This window comes from Solea solea, chromosome 18 (genome assembly GCF_958295425.1).
Source record: "Solea solea chromosome 18, fSolSol10.1, whole genome shotgun sequence".
Classification (NCBI taxonomy): domain Eukaryota; kingdom Metazoa; phylum Chordata; class Actinopteri; order Pleuronectiformes; family Soleidae; genus Solea; species Solea solea.
Window position 1 is genome coordinate 21609419 of NC_081151.1, and position 19630 is coordinate 21629048.

General features: G+C 43.9%; 1 protein-coding gene across 3 annotated transcripts in view; it reads left to right on the plus strand.

The window, feature by feature from the left end:
- Positions 1–19630, plus strand: part of gfra4a (GDNF family receptor alpha 4a) — a 188973-nt gene that overhangs the window by 149514 nt on the left and 19829 nt on the right. For all 3 annotated transcript variants that reach the window (XM_058616173.1, XM_058616171.1, XM_058616172.1), the window contains exons 2-6: positions 1895–2176; positions 4085–4165; positions 12220–12559; positions 16172–16281; positions 17893–18027. In XM_058616173.1, the coding sequence (XP_058472156.1) occupies positions 1918–2176; positions 4085–4165; positions 12220–12559; positions 16172–16281; positions 17893–18027 (925 nt within the window). In that variant the 5' untranslated portion in view covers positions 1895–1917. The remainder of the gene's footprint in view (positions 1–1894; positions 2177–4084; positions 4166–12219; positions 12560–16171; positions 16282–17892; positions 18028–19630) is intronic.

Consider the following 19630-nt stretch of genomic DNA (forward strand, 5'->3'; position numbering starts at 1 on the left):
ACGCTGGTCAATCCCGTCTGTGATTGGACGCTCGTTTGGCTCCTCCCTCTACTGGCTTGCAATTTGTTTAAAATCTTATTGTTGGTTTTTAAAGCTCTTAATGGTTTGGCACCGTCTTACTTCTTGGAACTTCTTCTCTCTGAGGTCGAATAACTGATTGCTCTTAGATTTTAGTGCCAAAATCCAGACTAGGCGAGGCGATTGCGATTCTGTAGCAGCTTTGTAGCTCCGGAACCATTTACCCTTGGAAATTAAATACCACCACTGGACATTTTAAATAACTTCTAAAGAGCCACCTCTTCTCCTTGGCTTTCACTTCAGGATAAAAATAGTCAACCCAGACACTTCTATCTAGTTTTTACCATTTGACTCTTTTATTATGTCACTATTTGGCTGTATTATTTTCATGTTTTTATTGATTTTATGCTTTGTACCTTTTATGTTGCTCTGCCTTTAACTCTGTAAAGCACTTTGGTCAACCTTGGGTGTTCAGATCGACAAATACACCAGACTCCTCTGTTAAATATTGACATTTTAGACATTTCCTTTGCCAAATGTTGGAGATTAACGCATGTTTTCAGGAGTTTTAAGTCTTTTTAACTTTAATCTACAGTTCAGCATTGTGCCATTAGAGTTGTTATTTCGGATCTTTGCAATACAAAATGACGTGTTAATGGTATGTTCTTGTTATCCTTAGCTAGACTGGATGTTTTTAAAAGTGTATGTAATGGCTCCTTGACGTCTGGGAACAGATTAGCATTCACCGCGCGGGGGTGTTAAAAGCTCACGTCCGATTAGTGCCGCGTGAAAACGAGACGACCGTAGACACGTTGTTCCCGCACATGCGATGCAACATTTCTCTGGTCCTCTGTGTCATAAATATGACACTCTGTTGTGACGGTAGCCGAAACACGACGGCGTCGCTTTCAACACGTCAGGATGTATTGCCGAGATCTCTCCCCCTTCCATCGCCCTGCTCCGGGTTTCATCAAAAACCCAGTCAGCGGTGTCAGACGTATTCCATGTGACATCTGTATGAATACATGAATAATATGGCTTCGCCCCCTCGAGTTAATGAATTTTTGGAACGCCTCAGTGACACGCATCACCGACCCAAGTCTGATCGCTTCTGACAGCGGATGCAAAAGATGTCACACAATTATGAAATTCAATTCGATTGAGATCATTTTTAGCAATCATCAGCAAGCAAGATTATGCCCGCCATTACTGCTGTGGTAGCTATCTTTAGTTAGTGAGTATTTCAATACCTTTTGGAGAAATACACACACAGATTCAGTGTGTAAACAGAAAACTAAGGTGCACAGAAACCACCCCCCACAAAAATGTTTTAATTAGAGCCGAAACCGCCTATTATAACCTATTGTTTTCATTCAGATTATTATTATTCTGTGTCTTTGTGGCCATTTTTGAGGGGGTTAACGTACATAAAAACTCAGGTCTGGCGAAAATGCGATACTGGCATAGTGCCCAAACCCATGCGTTGCTCAAGGACTCGGGACTGGGCCAAAATTGAGTTCTACCGAACTTCACGAAACTTGGTGGGAAGATGTTGTAGCCCAAGACGAACAAAAAAGTCGATCGGAACCATGGCCTAAACTCAACAGGAAGTCGGCCATTTTGAATGTCGGTGTCCATTTTGGCGATTTGCACCCTACGTAAATGAACAAACTGAAAACGTACCAGCATACAAAATCGTGTCAATTTGTACAAGACAGACTGTAGGTGTGAATGTGAGAGTGAATGGTTGTTTATCTCTGTGTTTGCCCTCTGACGGACTGGTGACCCGTCCAGCATGTGACCCTGCCTGTGAATGAATGCATTTGCCACAAACAACTAACTCACTAACCTGTCCTCTGTCTGTCTGGCCTTGCAGGAGTCCCACGTGTGGCTCTCACCATGGCCGGCAGGGACTGCCTGAGCGCCGGAGACACCTGCTCCAGCGACGACACCTGCAGCCCGCGACTCCGCACGCTCAGGCAGTGCGTGGCGGGCGACGGCAGCGTGAAACTGGGACCCGGGGCGCGGAACCAGTGCGAGAACGCCATGACCGCGCTGATGTCCACCCCGCTGCACGGCTGCCAATGTAAACGAGGCATGAAGAAGGAGAAGAACTGCCTGAGCATCTACTGGAGCTTGCACCAGTCTGTGCTGCACGGTGAGACTGAGGTTAACCCTCTGAATCTGATGCTTATTGTGACGGAGATGTTTGATTATGAGGTGAGACGACCAATCCAAAGTGAGGTCTTTTTCACAAAGCGAGGACATTTTCAAAAAGTGAAGACATTTTCAGAAAGCGTGGACCTTTTTTAGAAAGTGAGGACATTTTCAGTCAGGACAAAGTGCCAAATCCTGTGGCCATAGAAGGGTTAAACTTAAAGTTGGGTGAAGATTACATTTTTACTCACACTTCTGCTCTCAGGTAGTGGCTGGGAAAGGGTACAATATGTCTCTGGGATACACGTAATTTAGGTGTCCACATCCACACGACTCAGCTGAAATAAAAGAGTAATTGTGTCTTAAGTAGTTCAAACTTCTATTCTACACATACTTGTATTTCATTCCTTTAGTTTATGTTTTTTTTGGATGCCATTTTCTCTCCCTACAATTAGCCGTGCCTTTATTAACTTACACGTCCTTCTCTGACGATTATGTGACCTCTTAACAGCTCCTTCACTAACCTCATGCTGCTACATGCAGAGGTGCTGATTGCCAGAACTGTTTTACAGCTCAAAGTGTTGCTCGTTGGTTTCTTAACCTAATAGGACCTTTTCAGTGCTGTGGTTTTAATTATGGCTAATTTAGCTCACACTTTAACTTCTATTTCTTGAAAATTTAAAGCTGGAGTAGCAGTGATGCAAAAAAAAACAGGCCACCGCCTCGGGGGCCCTGACGCCCCTAAGTCTCTGGAAACCGTGTTCACTGCCTGTCAGCTTTCAGTAAAATTATAACATTATTTATGTTCTGTCACCTTTACAAGCTCCAGATCACAGAATTACCAGTTTTATGTTTGACCTGAAGAAGTTCATTTCCAACTTGGAAAAAAAAAATCCGAGTTTGCACAGTTGCCATGGTAACACCTTTTTTTTTTGTTAAGCCATGATATTCAACACCACTAATCTACAATGTGTCTCTATTGGTTTTAATTCATTTTGAGGTGGATACGATAATCCCCGTGAAAGCAGCATGCAAAACTGCTAAATGTGATGTTTTCTGTTTAACCAGGTGGGAGTGATGATATCGGGCCCCAACAACTGTTTCTTTCTATAAAAGTTTGATTTGTTGTGGCAACTGTATATTGACTGTTTATATCAGGACACTAATGGCGCTTTTCCATGATACAGTTCCAGCACAACTCGGCACGGCTCGACTATGCTCACTTTGGTCAGTTTTCCATTACTGTAGGACTTCCTCAACGTGGGCGGAGCACGAAACTGTCGCGACGTTGTTTTCTACGTGACGCAAACACACGCTAGTGACTTGTAAAGCAGTTGTTTTCGGTGTAACTGAATCAGTAGAATCAGCTGATTGAAAAGATTTGTTCATAGAATCGTTCAGTACTTCCGTGTCAGTGTTCCGCATGACACAGTCACTGAACTGAAATACAACTGAACGGGTTGAGATTTGACTCACGATCGCCGGCTTTCAGCAGTGCTGTCGCTAAATACACCAAAGTTCTCTTAAATGATGACTTTTTAGATATTTCCTTTGCTAAATATTGGAGATTAACGCTTGTTTCAGGATTTTTAAGTCTTATTAACTGATCTACAATTCGGCATTGTTCACTTTGATTCTTGTGCCAGATGTTGCTTCCAGCAGCGACACTCTCTGACCAATGAGTGGCTGATAATCTCAGCTCAGCTCGCTCGTAACCTTGTGAGAGCAGGTACTTAAAAACACCAGGTACCAGGTATTATCACTAATGGAAAAGCAAAAAAAGTAGAGTAGAGCCGAGCTAAGTCGTGCTGGAAGTGTGTAGCGGAAAAGCACCATAAGAGGACAGAAGAAGAAGATAAGAACAACATAAGTTTGGGTAGAAACTAACGTGTCTCCTCTGTGTCGGCAGGTCTCAGCCTGGTGGAGAACTACCCCTACGAACCAGAGGAGCGCGGCTCCGACTACGTCCGCCTGGCCTCCATCGCTGCAGGTGACTAAGAGAACGTCCGTTGCTACGAGTGTTTCTCTGCTGCTGCTTTCACTTCCTCTCAGACAAGTCATTTAGTCAGGCCCCAAAAAGAAAAAATCTATTTTTCCTCCAAACACTCACACCAGCTGTGTGGGTGAATAGGAAAGTGGTTTGGAACCCGCTGTTTGTGTGAAAGAGAGCAAATCGAGATGTTATTTGGTGTCATTTTGCAAGGAGACGTGTGGATGTGCAGGTGGGTTTACAAAGTGTTTGATGAGCATTAGCCCACACTCCGGTTCTGTCTTCCCTCTGAGCCTGTGGGCAAACTGCAGGGCTGGTATGTGCTGCTGTTAGCCCCCCGAGGCACGGTTTAATTACCTATTTATTTTAATGCAGCTGGAGCGCAGCAAAAAAGTTGAAGCGGGTGGGCAGAGAGTGTGAAGAAAGCAGAGACGAAACGCACAGTGAGAAATGACATGGAGGGAGAAGAAAAAGACAGAGGGTTTGAAAGAGCGAGAGGAAATGGAAGACGGACAGACAGACAGACGGTGCTGGTTTGTTTACTCGAACAACACTGCATGTCTGTAAAGAGAGAGGCTGCACACAAATGAGATTTAAAGAAAAAAAATCCACTGGAGAGGAGAGAAAGTCAAGTGTTTTGTTTTCTGGAACAGTAATTATTCTCTGGACGAGTGAAGCTCAGATGAAGAGTCTGCGAAACTTAAATAATGACTTAATTGATGTGATTAGTATGGAAGGCATCCGTGCATGCCTCACTGTACAATAATAAATGTCCCACTCATGCACATACATTAAATAAGTGGATAATGACTGCTCTCAAAGGGAGGACTTCATTTAAACATGTAAATATAGTGGGTTTTTTAGGGGATGTGAAGCAGCCTGGCCACTGTGTTTGGGGAATAAATAGAAAAAGACCAGAAACATAAGAAGAAACATTCTTTTTCATCTTGTTCAATTTCACCTAGACTCAGTTGAAGGTTGGTAACATGAATATAGTTGGTTAAATTAAATATTGTAGCATAAACCTTGGCTAAAACAATCAGATTGAATCAGTATAATATGCTATTCCTCCATCACAGGGACATAGATACTGACTATTTACGCCCCACATTTGAGCCAAAGGAACGACATAAAGTCAAGTAAGTTTTGATAATAGTATGAGTTATATATATATATATATATATATATATATATATATATATATATATATATATATAATATTTGATTTGATGTTTGGTGTTAAAGTTTACCAAGCAACTATTAAATCAAAATGTATTGCTAGCTTACTTGTGAGCCAGATATGCTAAATGTAAGCTAGTTAGCGCCATTTCTTTAAAGAAGCTAGCTTATCGTGGTGCTAGCTAGCGCAAATACGATGCTGTTTCTTCTGCCTCCTGCTGGATGCAGAGATGTATAAAGTACTAGAGACCAATACTTGAGTAAAAGTACAAGTACTAACCCTATCAAAACGTTCTTTAAGCAACACACTGGTGGAAGTACTAAAGTATTTAACATTTTTTTGTATTGCAAGTAGTTTATTTTAAAATGTACTACTCAAGTACTGAAAGTAAAAGTAAAAAGTATTGTGTTATGTAATTTTATTCGATATGAATGGTCTTTCTGCATACTGTAACTGCATTTTTTGTCAGTTTATGTAACAGAAAAATGCCACATACGCCGTCCATTGTGTGGAGGTATTTCACATCAGCTAAAGTTGATGGAAAGTCTTTGTTTATGTGTAAATATTGTGCAAAAATAGTATGAAAGAAGTAAAAATGCAGCAGCATATTGCAGAGTGCCCAAAATTTCCCCAGAGCTCAACAATGCAGCATACAACAGTTCTTCTCACAACTTTCCAGTTAATTCCCATTAATTCCCAAAGTTCTCCTGCATTGGCTCCACTTTCCTAATCTGCTGACTACATCCATTTGACTGCTGCCTTAAGATAGTAATCCATCTGACCACATCTCACAGTGTTTGATAGCAGTCGGCATCACTGGCTTCTTTTGATTCAATCCTCCTTTACTTCTAAATCCTTTCTCCTCAGGTTTCACCGTGCAGGTCCATTTGCTCTGTAAGCAGCGTGGAAGCTGGACAGTAAAATGCCACTTTGCTTCAGGTGTAAGACAGAGACTCACAGGTGCAGTTTGTGTTAAAGTTGGGCTCGGTCCAATGTTTCCCTTTATAGAAACCTAGATTTTATGGAGCAGGAGATGGGTGTCTCCTTAACGTGAGCCGAAATAAGCACAAACTCCACCACCGCCTCATCTGTTTAACAAGGCTGTAGCATCAGCAGACATGTACTCCCCCTCAGCAGAGCCGCTGTACACCACAGCTCCTCTCCTGCTTCTTCAATTTCATGGATCTTCCCACAACATCTCAGCCAGCTATTTACAAACGCTCTGTGAATCTCGGCGGTGTTTGTGTGGTGGTAATATCAGCGTGTACCAGGATCAGAAATTAGCGTGGGCTCAGGGCGAATAAAATTGGCCTTGGAATTTACATAATGGGGGCTTTTCAAGGCCCCCATTGTACAATTGATAGTCGACTTCCTCCCGCATGCGCCCATGGCTTTGTTTGCCAGTGGCAGCAAGCTGAACGCTACGTTAACTGCTTAGCCTGTTCACACTTGTCTACAAAAAGGACATCTACTGACAGTACGGGACACATATTCATGTCTTTGTCCTGTATACTGTTATAGTGGTGAAGTACCCTGGTGGAAGAAACGAGGTATTTTCCAACAAAATCCCGAGCCACATGGCGCAGTAGTGGCTTGCACTGTGACTTGCAGTGAAAAGACCCGGGTTTGCGATCCCCTTTCTGTGGGGTGTTTGCACGTTTTCCCCCGTGTGTGTGCGTGGGTTTTCTCTGGGAACTCAGGTTTCCTTCCACAGTCCAAAAACATGCAGAGGTTAATTGTATAGAATAGAATGGAATTTAAATACAGTTAACATAGTTTCAATACAAATAATGCAACTGATGTACTGTTTGACGCGTTTATAGCTTTTGCTAGTTTGCAACTCTAGTTGGGCTTTTACATGAACAGTATAATAACATATACATGATCAAACACGTTAAAACTACACTAACACACAGAACTACATGCTAAAATTACATAAAACACAATAACAATTGTCAAATGGTAAATATAAAACCTAATCAGTACAATAAAGTATGATAAAACTACACTTGATAATACACTAAAACACAACTTACAAGTCAAATAAATCAAAAGTAGGTGTGAATGTGAGAGTGAGTGGTTGTTTGTCTCCATGGTTTGTTCCGTCTTGTGCAGGATAAAGCGGTACACAACGAATTAATCTAAAATTCCCCTGAAACATATTTCTCTGCGGCAAAAAAGAAAAAGTACATTTCCCATCCTGATTTATACCCTCGTCTCCAGAACCAATTCATTTTCCATGGGCTTGTCGTGCATAATTGAGTCAGATTGCAGATTAGGGGAAACGGCATAAACTCGCCTCGACGGTTTGTGGGTGACTTTGATTGTGTATCAGTTGTAAAAATGCTCCATGAGACGCCGGAAACATTTCCAATCTGGCCGTCGTCCCCTGTAACACACTACATATCATATGTTTTTGTGACCTCATACATAAACTGCTTATTAAAATGACACCACTCGTTTGAGGCGGCTTTGAATTACGACAGTGCGGGGCCCGCACTGTGCCGCCGCCGCCGCCTCGTAAATTTCACTCCCGCTCCTCCACTGGAGGTCAGAGTTGACATCCATGCCATGCATCGCGACAAGCCGACTGCCAAAACAACAAAGACGTGATTAATGGCTGTTTTCCCGCCCCTTACAGCGTCGCCCCTTTTAAACAGAGTAATGACCGTTTTCTGAGACGTAAGCCTCAGCCACCGCTCAGCGTGTTCTGAAGAGCATCAACAACAACAGTGTGCTTCACCTTTTGCCAATTAATCAGTTGACTTTTAGTCAAGCGTGTGTTCTTAAGAAAGGTCTCTGTTGAACACACAGGATGCTCCGCACCAAAACAAACACACTTTATAATTCATCACTGACTTCATGGAGTGGTTAAGTTTGTTTTTCTTCTTCTTCTTTATCTTCTTGTGGCGTCTCCCTGTAGGGGTCACCACAGCGGATCATCTGCCTCCATCTTGTTCTCTTCTGTTACATCAACTGTCCTCATGTCCTCCTTCACAACTTTCATGAACCTTCTCTGCGGTCTTCCTCTTTTCCCTCCTGCCCGGCAGCTCCATCTCCGACCTCTTTTGTCCAAATATAATCACTATCGCTCATCTGCACGTGACCAAACCATCTCCACCTTGACTCTCTTACTTTATCTCTGAGCTGTCCCTGGAATATGCTGATTTCTAATCTTGTCCATCCTGGTCACTGCCAGTGATAATCTCAGCATCTACAGCCACTGTCTCCAAGCCGTACATCATATCAGGTCTCATATCATATCAGTCTTGTAGGCCTTCACTTTTACCGCAATCACCACGAGTCTCGGTCCCTATGAACCGCCACGTTGGCAGCCTAAGATGCGGCCGTTACATCAGACGCTTATGACCCCAGTGTGGTTGGAAGCAGCCGCAGAGGACATTATTCCAGACCTGCAGTATCCTGACATCTTCAACTTCCTGATTAACTCCCCTTCATCTTTACTCCAGAGAGTCGCTGAACGTTTACAGGAGCCTGGAGGGAAACAAATGGACGCAATCTGGCTTTGTGACAAAGCATTGTAAGACAGCGTTGTTGTCACTGTAGGCAGTGGGCATTTGCATGTCACTTAGACTGAGTCCATTATTTACCCAGAGTTAAATCCGTCGTCTTCTGCTCGCCGTGAGCACGTTTCAAGGCAGTGATTCACCTGCGCCGTCTCTCTGGATCTGTGGGGATCCGGGGAAATGTTTTCCTGTCAGCCTGTCTCTGACTGTTTTGGCACAACATCTATCCGCCACCTTCACTTTTATAATGAAAACAGCTGGCACAGAGACGATTTGCCTGACATATTGCCTGATTTGTGTGTGTGTATACGTCTATAGAGGTGAACGGCGCACTATCCTGCCGTGAGGGCTTCACCTTGGTTGTGCGACGTGAGCTACGTTACGGCGTTGGACGAAACTAGCTGTCAATCACACTGTTGTCCACTCATGTGTGCCATACTCTGTCGTCTGTTTGTTTGAGGACGGTCATTTGTACACTGCTGTGCAAAAGTCTCAGGTCACCACCAGCGTCTTGTCTTGTGCATGTCTTGAATAAACCTGGTGTAAAAGACCTTTTTCACTGCAGATATTAGTGGACATGGAATAGTTTTAATAGGTTTTCACTAAGGTTTCTCTCCAGATTTAAGAGAGCCACGGTGGTGCTGTAGTTTAAGTGTAAGGGTAGGTCACAATAAATACCTATTTACCTACTTTCTGCATGTGTGATTGTGGAATAATTACGCTGTCTGGTCACCGTAGTATTGCGAAAACAACCAACCTATGTTTTTCTCCAATACTGTACACTGTGTCTTCACTGTGAATATGATCAAACAGACATAAAATATTCAAGGCATTTTAACTCATCATTCTCAGAAATGGACCCTTAGAACACAGAGAATTTACGACGCCAACTTTTCTTCTCTGCTATGTTAAAACAAGTGTCTTACATCCTTTTTTCTAGCACAACCTATAGGCAATCAGTTGAAATTATATATTTTTAAATTTTCCCCAACTATATTGACACACCTGAGCAAAAAAAATTTCAAAATTTGATTGAATTTGGGAATTTTGGAAATACACAGGTCAGAGTTCACTTGGCTTGAACAAAAGTAGAAATAGAAACAGTTGCTTCTCCCGTTTTTTTAATCATAACACTTATGAAGACAAAAGGATGTGACCTTTAAACACCCCCCCCCCCAGGATGTCTATATAAGGAGTTATGTATTATTCCCACGGCAATTTACCAAGAGTGCACAGATCCGCGCCGTGTGAGCACTAAGGGTTAATAATAAACATTTGACGTTTTACCCCCTTTTACTCCTCCATCCACACACAGATGTGTTGTTACGCTCTCTCCACCGACGCCCTGTTAGAGTTTCTCCTCATGTTAACATTGACAGGTCTCAGCCTTGCTTTGTAAAGTGCCTTGAGATATTGTCTGTTGTGATTTTGGTGCAACACAAAATGAAACTGATTTGATTTGATGCCGCAGTCGGCCACTGAGGAGCTGTCACGGCATCCGTCTTCATGCGCAGTCGTCGTCTTGACCTTAGCGCTTCGTTTACCTGTGGTGGTGATCTGGAGTCGAGCTAACACGGACTGTGTCGCGGCCGTTTTTGTTCTTTTGATTTGCGACGACGCATATTACATCAGCGTTCGCGCAAACGGCAAAAACAAGCCGAACAGCGGATGCGCTCCAGGCCTCCGGTGAATTTTCTCGCGGAGCAGCTCGGCGCGATGGCTGCAACCAGGCGAGTTAGAGGTGTGGAATGTGATGCAGGATGAGAGTGTGCGCGCTCAGCAAGTCTCCCCTGAATAAGTAATGAGTTCAGAAAAAAAAAAGACATACAATGAAAAGGATTTCATAAGAAAAGCATATGAACAAATTCTCTTTCCGACGCCACATGTGGCCACTGGATGCAATTTGTCATCCCACCCTGCTCTTCCAACCACCCCCCCGTGCTCGCTCCCTTGGCTGCACAGCAGTTAAGTTGGGAATAACCTAAGCTTTGTGAAGGGTTGTTAGCTCTCCCTCCAAGGCCATCCATATTTTATATGACAGCTTGGTGAAAGCCGAACTCACCCAGAGACTCGACTACAGGCAGTTTACAAACTAATGAGCGGCGCTCTCTGCCAGAGGAGCCGTGTGTCATCATGGCTGTATTGAGTGGGAGGTCGATTTGAGGGGGAGGATGAAAAAAAAAAAAAAAAAAGGCGAAACAAAACAAAAAATTTAAGAAAAAAAAAAAAAAGAAGCATGGTGATGGATTGGGAGATAATTTGGCCCAAAAAAGACGGTTATGAAAAGGGCTTTCACTGCCTCCACAAAAGGGGCCTCATTACGGCGGAAGTCAGTGGGAGCGCGGGCACTGAGGGAGGCAGAGATGGACAATATGTTGGAAGAATGGATGGAGAGGAGAAGGGAGCGAGAGCTGAGTAGGCGACAGGAAAAAGACAGATGGAGTGAGGTGGAGAGGAGCACGGCGAGGGAGGGCGGGAGGGAGGGAGATAGAGATACAGTCAGGTGAGTCCGGATTTGGCCCAGATGTGGGGCTGCGTCTGAAAGACGGATAGATGAACGCAGGAAGCGAAGGAAAGGAGTAATTAGAGGAGTTGTTGTGCGACTGTGGAGATGGGGGTGCGGCTTTCACCGCGCTGCCACTCTGCATTAACCCGTTGGAATGAAATATTCACCCTCAGCTGAAGCTCATACATGATTTAAACACTATTCGCTTTCTACTCATATACAAGGTTGTTGTTTTTTATCACATAGATTCATCAGTTTAGTTTAGTCTTTACTTCTAAGGACACATCTTTGTTTTCACCTGTCAGTGTTGCACTGCATCTCTGTTAGGAGTTTAGAATAGCAAGTTTCAAGCTGTTTTTGTTCCTGGTCCAACCTTTTTTTTGGATTTTTAATGGAAAAATAATGGCAGAAAGGTATCAATTAAATGTTTGGATATATTAATTGTTGAAATTGACTGAAAAATGTGGCAAGCAAAGGCGACCAAACAATAGCAGAGAGAGGAAAACAATAGTTGGGGATTGCCGACTCGGCATTTCAAACTAATTAATGCTCCAAGGAGCATTGACTGGTCTTCGGGAGTTTGCTGTATAGGCAACAGGATTCCAGTTCAGTTTCCTAGAGATAAACCCAGAAGGTGACCGTGGCCTGATATGTGTGCCCACCATGTTTGGTACCTCTGATTTCAGGGGTTTGCCGATGAGCCATTTTTACTAAAATGTTTATCGTCTCTGCATTTTGGGCAAAGTTTCCGTGAGTTTTCGTGCATGTTCAAGGAGATAAGAAAACATTGCCTGGAAAACTGTAAGATGGCTGAAAGTTCTGTCTCTGCCTCTCCTTTCAGAGTCTGAGGTGACGACGGTGAACCGCTGCCTCGACGCCGCCAAGGCGTGCAACATAGACGAGACGTGCCAGAAGCTGCGCACGGAGTACGTGTCGGCCTGCATCCAGCCTTCAGCCCGCTCGGGGCCGTGCAACCGGGCCAAGTGCAACAAGGCCCTGAGAAAGTTCTTCGACCGCGTTCCCCCCGACTACACCCACGAGCTGCTGTTCTGCCCCTGCACCGACACGGCCTGCGCCGAGCGCCGCAGGCAGACCATCGTGCCCACCTGCTCCTACGAGGACAAGGAAAAGCCCAACTGCCTGGCTCAGCTGCGGGTCTGCAAGGCGGACTACGTGTGCAGGTAGGCGTGACAAATCACACCTTGATGCCATTTTTGTCTCCGATATCAATCTTACAAACGGGAGTGTCTGTCAATACTGATACCAGTAGCGTGTGGTATTAACAGTCAGTCCAAATACAGCCGTTAACAACACATTTGAGTTGATGCATTGCCTCCCCGCCTTAATCGGCCATTTCAAACACATAATTCTCCAGCTGTGTCACAAATATTCTGCTCCCCATAAATGGGTAAAGAACTGGAAAATGCTGTCGCTGCTTTTAATCAATTTCTCCACAGTGTGCGCTCCGTGAAGTATTTGTGTGATATTTAGTTTTGAAGAAAAACGTGAACGGTTATTGGCTCGACAAGTTGAAAGTGATTAGTCGTGACAGCAAACACGGATTGATCTGGAAAGTCCCGGTGTGTTCGAGTGCCGCTCTGACACGCCAACGTCAGGGATTAAAAGCTGAGTTCGACGTTGTTTGACAGCGAAATGCAGATGGAAGACACTCGCACACTCACGGGGGAACAAACTTTGGTACAATCGGCTCATTGAGTCGCGGCTTCTAACTCGTTAGCGAACATTACCCACGGGGTCGCCGACACACGCCGCGTCTCGTTTGATCCGACGACTCCTGAGAAAACTGTCAGGGCCTCTTTGTCCAAGCAAACACGTGTCAAATCAAACTCAGCGCTCAGCTTCGACGAGGATTACTAATATGAAAAGAATAATGTCGGCAGACACTGAATTACTTTTCCAAAGGAAGCTTCAGTGTGATGTTGCTCCGTCCCCCGGGACAGCAAGTAGGCCTGTGTCTCTTTGGAAGATATATGTCTGGCTGTATGAATTTAGATTTAATTATTCAGCCGTGTTTAATTAATTCAATTGTTATACTCATTAACTCTGTTTAATTAGTTCAATCTAAGTCATTTTCCGTGGGACACAGCCAGGCTTAAAGCCGCCATGTGAAATAGTCGTTATTAGAGCAGCCATTATCGCTCGGGATTCACTCACACACACACACACACACGGCTTTGCTGCCAGCGTTCTCCGAAAACACACATTAGCAAACAGTCAAAGCATCACTTGGATCAGTGAGTAGTTTGCTGAACACTGACCCTCGGAACAAGAGGAGTTATCTGAGGCATAGTTAATGGGGCGCGGCGACCAACGGGTGCTATTAATATGGAGCAACTTGAGCCGTGCAGAAACAAATGATTGACATCTCTGTTCCATGCTGCCACCCGGTGGTTGGCTCAGTCACACTCGTTTGTGCGCGTACACGCATGTTAAAAGTCTGATTTTAGTCTTAAGTTATAATAATAATAATAATAATTATTTTTTTTTTACATTAGTCCGACTAAAATCAAGCCAGTCTTAGTCGGACTAACATACCTTACATAATGTGATTCATAGTCCGATTACTCCTGCATGCGTACGCTTAGTCGGACTGGGCTACGTCCTGATCCACTCGCCCGAAACCCCCCACCAAAGCTCATTAGTTTTAGTTTTGAAAAATAAACACACTTACTCGATCACTAAATGAATCCTCGACGATGTTGATAGTGATTAAAACAAGATATCTGCTTGTTTCCGCTTCTTAAATGTGAATAGTTTCTTATTTCTTTGCTTCACGTAACAAACAACTCATTAAAAGTGAATCATTTCGGTTTGTGGACATTTTATGACCAAACAATGACTTGATTCATCGAGAAAATAATCCACAGATTAATCGATAATCAAAATAATCGTTAGTTGCAGCTCGACTTCATATGAACCCCAAAGAAGTTAATTTACAAAGATGAAAACTAAGCACATTTAGTTATCGTTTGTTTTTTTTGTCTTTTTATCTCTAGTTTTTAATTTTAATTTCAGTTAACGAAAATGTTTTTTTTTTTCACTTTGACTTTTCGTGATTATGTGAGTTTTCGGTAACTCTAACGCACCCTCACAGGACATGCCCCCCCCGCCACCTCTAACCCCAGCACAGAGCCACGCTTCGACCGGTTAACTCTCAATTGAATCAGAGAGATTGCACTGTGTATTTACACAACGCACACAAAAACACTGACGACGTTCCGTTATAAATGTGCGTTACATTTGGATGGAGACCTACCTAATGGGAGGCAAACATGGGCCTTGACTCTTCTCTATTAATAGTGCGTGGCAGCTTCTGGCCGTGAGCAGATGAGACAAATACGGATCTTCCGTAGAAACACTTCCTCTTCGCAGCCGCGTTTGCCTTCCCTTCCCTTCTTAACCTTTCCTGCCAGCCGCCGCAGACATCGAGCCTCATCATCATCATCATCATCATCACCGCACAAGGCTACCGCGGCCATCATATCACATCAGCGCCGCGCGTCGGCTGGCATTTGTAACGGGATCCCCTCGGGGCGCCGCAACTCCCGGCCCCTGCCCTCGTTTGTCATGTCATCGTAATGATGTGTGTAAAACTTCTAGGCCTGTGCGCTAAGGGAAGGCGCCCTCCTCTGCGAGCCTCTGCGAGCTGCCGGTTAATGCCAGCCGACTGGTGCGGGATCGGCGGGGGCCGCGCAGGGGGCCTTGAGACGTGCCATCCATCGAGGCGGGCGGCGGAGAGTAATGTCTGATCGATAGCCGTGACAGATGAAGGCCTTTGTCTCCCTGACATTTGAAGAGGAACTAGATTAAACGCTGGCGACCGTTTGCTGTCAGGGAGGCGGGGGCTGACGGGATGGGCCGGTGAACTCCATGTTTCTGAGTCTCCGGTGACAGGAAAGGAAACGCAGCCTCTGAATTTGAACGCTGTCCCGATTTTGATTTCTTTTGAGGTATGATGTGCGATATCATCCGGAATATCTGTTTTCACATCTTTATTCTCACTTTCATTGAAGCAACACATTTGTGTGCAGATCTGAAGATGTTTTCTTCAGTCTGTAGTGCAGCACTTCAATTCAATACAAACTCAGCTGGGCCCACATTTTCAAGCCAGGAAATGTAGCTAGGCCAGATTTTGGTCACCCCTGTCCTTCACACACCTCAAAGTGAGTAAAAATAAACGTGCACAATATTAGCTGTAACTGTTTTATATTAGGAATATGCGCATGTGCACAATTTCGAGCATGCGTTTGTCTTTGAAATAAAGTAAACAAATTATTATCAGACCTCGTGACATCATCTCAATCAAGCAGCCATGAGTTCGACCCAGGCACAACAGCACTGGGAGCTGTTGATCGATTCATCGTCCCATTCCAGTTCTTTTCCCATCTTCTCCTGCCGTAATATTTGCACTTATTCACCTTTAACCTTTCTTGATAAACTTTGATCCAACATTTCAACACTTTCCACTCATGAAAACACAGAACGGCTCTTCACAGCTTTTCCCAGAAGACAACATGTCAGAGTGGGGAAAAGACGGTGGATAAGCGGGATGAATGTCACCAGTGTGGGGTTGAGGCGCTGCAGAGTGGGAGATCATTACGGACGCAGGGAGTTAACGCAGGATTATGGGAAGGTAGATGAGCGTTGAGGGGCTTTTCAGGTGCAACATCCATGTCGGGGGGGTGGGGGGGGAGCCAACCTTCGCTGACACACTGCGCGCGCAGCAGCCAGGCATGACTCAGTGATGGATGGCGTGTTATTGCTCCCCACAGGTCTCGCTGGGCACAGTTCCAGTATGATTGTCAACCCACGGAGCAGAGCGCCAGCGGCTGCAAGCAGGAGAACTACGGCGCGTGTCTGCTCGCGTACACCGGCCTCATAGGTAAGGAGGGGAGGAATGAGCCGGGGATTGTGATGAGAGGCACAGTTCAGTGATCAGTGGAGCGCTGATTAACAAGTCGCCCGGAATTATAAGTAGTGCATTTCCAACTGTTGACCGCTGGTTCTTTTTTGGGGGGGAGGGAGAATTCTTCCTGACCTGACGATGAGTGGAGGGAGGGCGCAGCTCATTGTACTTTACTGGCGATCACACAGGTGCACGGACGGTCGTTAACCTGTGATTATGGGGGGGAAAGAGGGGTTGTTTGTTTGGGACTGAAAGGACGACCGCAGGCTGAGGAGCAGTGATTGAGCGTTCCGGACGACTCGGAGGTGAAAATCGATGGAGGAAAATCAGAACTTTTTTCCCTTTTTTGCTGCCACACAGCCTCAAAGTGCAGCAATTTTACTTTCTACCTCCTTTAAAAAAAAAAACCCACAAGCTACAAGGGCTGTATTACCCTACCAGGAAGATGACTTAGTGATTATTTACTGCTGAAAGGCTCCAAACCTGTGTTCTGGACTGTGCACCGCGGGCCCTGCAGCCTTTATCAAAGTGCAACCTATTCATATATACGTGTCAGGAACGCAACTTATTTGTTTGGACTGTTTGATCCGTTGTAGAATGAAGAGAAAATGAGATTCATGAAAAAAGATCAAGAGGGTGATATAACCCCGGCAGCTTTCCGCGCATGAATGTAAAAAATCCACAAAGAAAATAACATTTCAAGTACCTTTTTCATCCAGTGATGGCTGGTTTCTAATTCTTTGAAATGGCGAGCGCACGTAGAGTACCAGTGTTCATCAAACTGTGTCTGTAATTAGATTTGAACCAGTTGACCTTTGATCCCCGGGCCGCCTGCTTAACCAATCAGTCTGTCTTTCTATTCGCTCGGCTTTTATCTGTGCAGCGTTTTTGAAATTCCTCTCGGGAATTTATTCCGTACATGAACGCTCAAAACTCAGCCCTAATCTGATTAGAGCAATAACTGCCACATGTAAACGCTTTTATTCCATTACCATAATCAGTGTTGAGGTCATAATTTAGAGTAAATATGACGTTCATAAATTCAGTCCTCCTCTGTTGTTCGGAGGAAACAGATGTTTCATCTTTCTTTAAACACGGAAAATAGTGGCATTATGTTCCAAAAACCAAAGGCTCTTAAAGTTCCCGTGTTGTGAATTTGACAGTTTGAAAGTGTTTAACTGTGTTTTTGTGCAAGAGAAACCTGATATTTACAGGGTTTGGAGATTTCCAACAGTTCTCGAATGCAACACGAGCGAAGGGCTCAATAGAAACTTATTTCATCTTATTCTGGTGCATTTACATCACTGTAAATGAATGAAACGACTAAAAATGTGGTATCATATTGTATTGTTTCTTTTTTTTTGTGCTTGTTCTTGTAAAGTATTTGCTTTCATCTTCTTAAATTGAATCTCTATTGATCCCGAGTCGTGTTTGTGATTCTGAATGTCTGAAAGATGCAGACTCGTCCTTACAGTGAGACAAAAGCACAACAGTCTCATTTTCCTTGTAACAAAATAAAGAGACGACTTCCTGTTGACATGACCCCGTGTGACCTCGCCGTCTGATTTCCTTTTCCTCCCTCGACAGGAAGCACGGTCACTCCCAACTACCTTGACAACTCCACGTCCAACGTGGGGCCGTGGTGCTCGTGCGCGGCGAGCGGCAACCACAGGGAGCAGTGCAGCGACCTCCTGACCTTCTTCCACGACAACGTCTGCCTGAGTGAGTAACAGCTGCAGAGAGACAGAGAGAGAGAGAGACAGACAGAGAGAGAGAGAGACAGAGAGAGAGACAGAGAGAGAGACAGAGAGAGAGACAGAGAGAGAGAGAGAGAGAAACCTCTGGCAACGCGGTAACAATAACAACAAAGAAGCAGAACAAATGTGAGGATTATCACAGTCTAACTTGTGAACAAAATAATCCATGAAATAGCCTTTAATGCAGTGTGACGACACCATCACGTGTCGGCCTGAAGCTAGTGAGTGAAAGTTTCTACATGTGCCGTTTTATTGCGGATTTACTCTCTGATTTCTCACATTTATTGTGGGATATTTGGAGCGGATTAGGGTTAGCCAACCTGATTTTTCCAGATACAGATATTGTGTATCAAACCTGTCAACGGCGTATTTTCTAACCTCTTAAATGTGACGACCGAAGCTCAAGGTCGACGTGACATTTTTGTCGAGTGGCCACGATATCGCAAGAGCACTTTGAGTGAAATCTGTCCAGTTTCATACAGTTTTCTTACAGATACACACGTGTATCATCAGTCTGTAAAAAGTACAAACTGTTCTATTGCCCCTTTTTTTCATCCCCATTCTTATTGTCCCCCTTGAACACCAACAATAGAACAGGGAAAGGAACAAGTAAACAAATAAATGAATAAATAAATACATAAATAAGAGACTAATAACAGTATGATATACAATAGAAGTCATAAGATCTGAGCTGTTTTGAAATTGGTTTGCGAAAGGTCAAGGTCACATGACCTTACATGCATTTATGGCCCCTTTCCACCTATGGTCCCGGCTCACCTCGACTCGCCTCGGCACGGCACAGTTTAGGCTGGTTTTCCACTACGTGGGCGGAGTTAGTACCTCGCCAGAGCAGGTACTTGGTACCAGGTACGATGCTAGTGGAAGGCGACTTGATTTCTAGAGCGCATTTAAAAAAAAACAAAAAAACAAGGTGGACCAAAGGTGATTTACAGCAACATGACTATGTCGTTGTTTTCCAACTTTCACACTGAACTGGAGGGATTATATAAACAAATATACTGTATATAAATAAATAATTGGTCTTTCCTTATTTCAGGTGAGAAATTTAAATAAATAAAAAATAAATAAATAAAGCAGTTTAAATGCACACGGACTGAATCGGGAACTAAAGAGATTACATTTGGGAAAATACAATTATAATTAAAAGAAAAGGGCAAACTCATTTAGCAGATTATTTAAATTCAGTTCATCTTTTGGTTAATTAAAAAACTCTTTGGTGTAGTTTTTGATTAAATCTCTCTGTGTGCTGTCGACATTTATCTCTTTTCCCGATCCCAGCATGTGTGAACTTACTTTTCCTCCTCTTCTTTTATGCACGCGCACGTGTAAGTTAAATAAATGTAAGTTAATGTAATGTGCTCTGTCGTCATGGAAACCAGACTGTGTTGGTTTTATCAGTGGGTTTGTTGGATCAGATCGTCAGTCCATAGTTTTTTAATTTTCTATATATCACAAACGTTACTGGTACTGAGACATACGCATGCCAAATCCTAGTTATCATTATTAATATTATTATTGTTGTTAACAACAAAAGCTGTTGCAAAGCT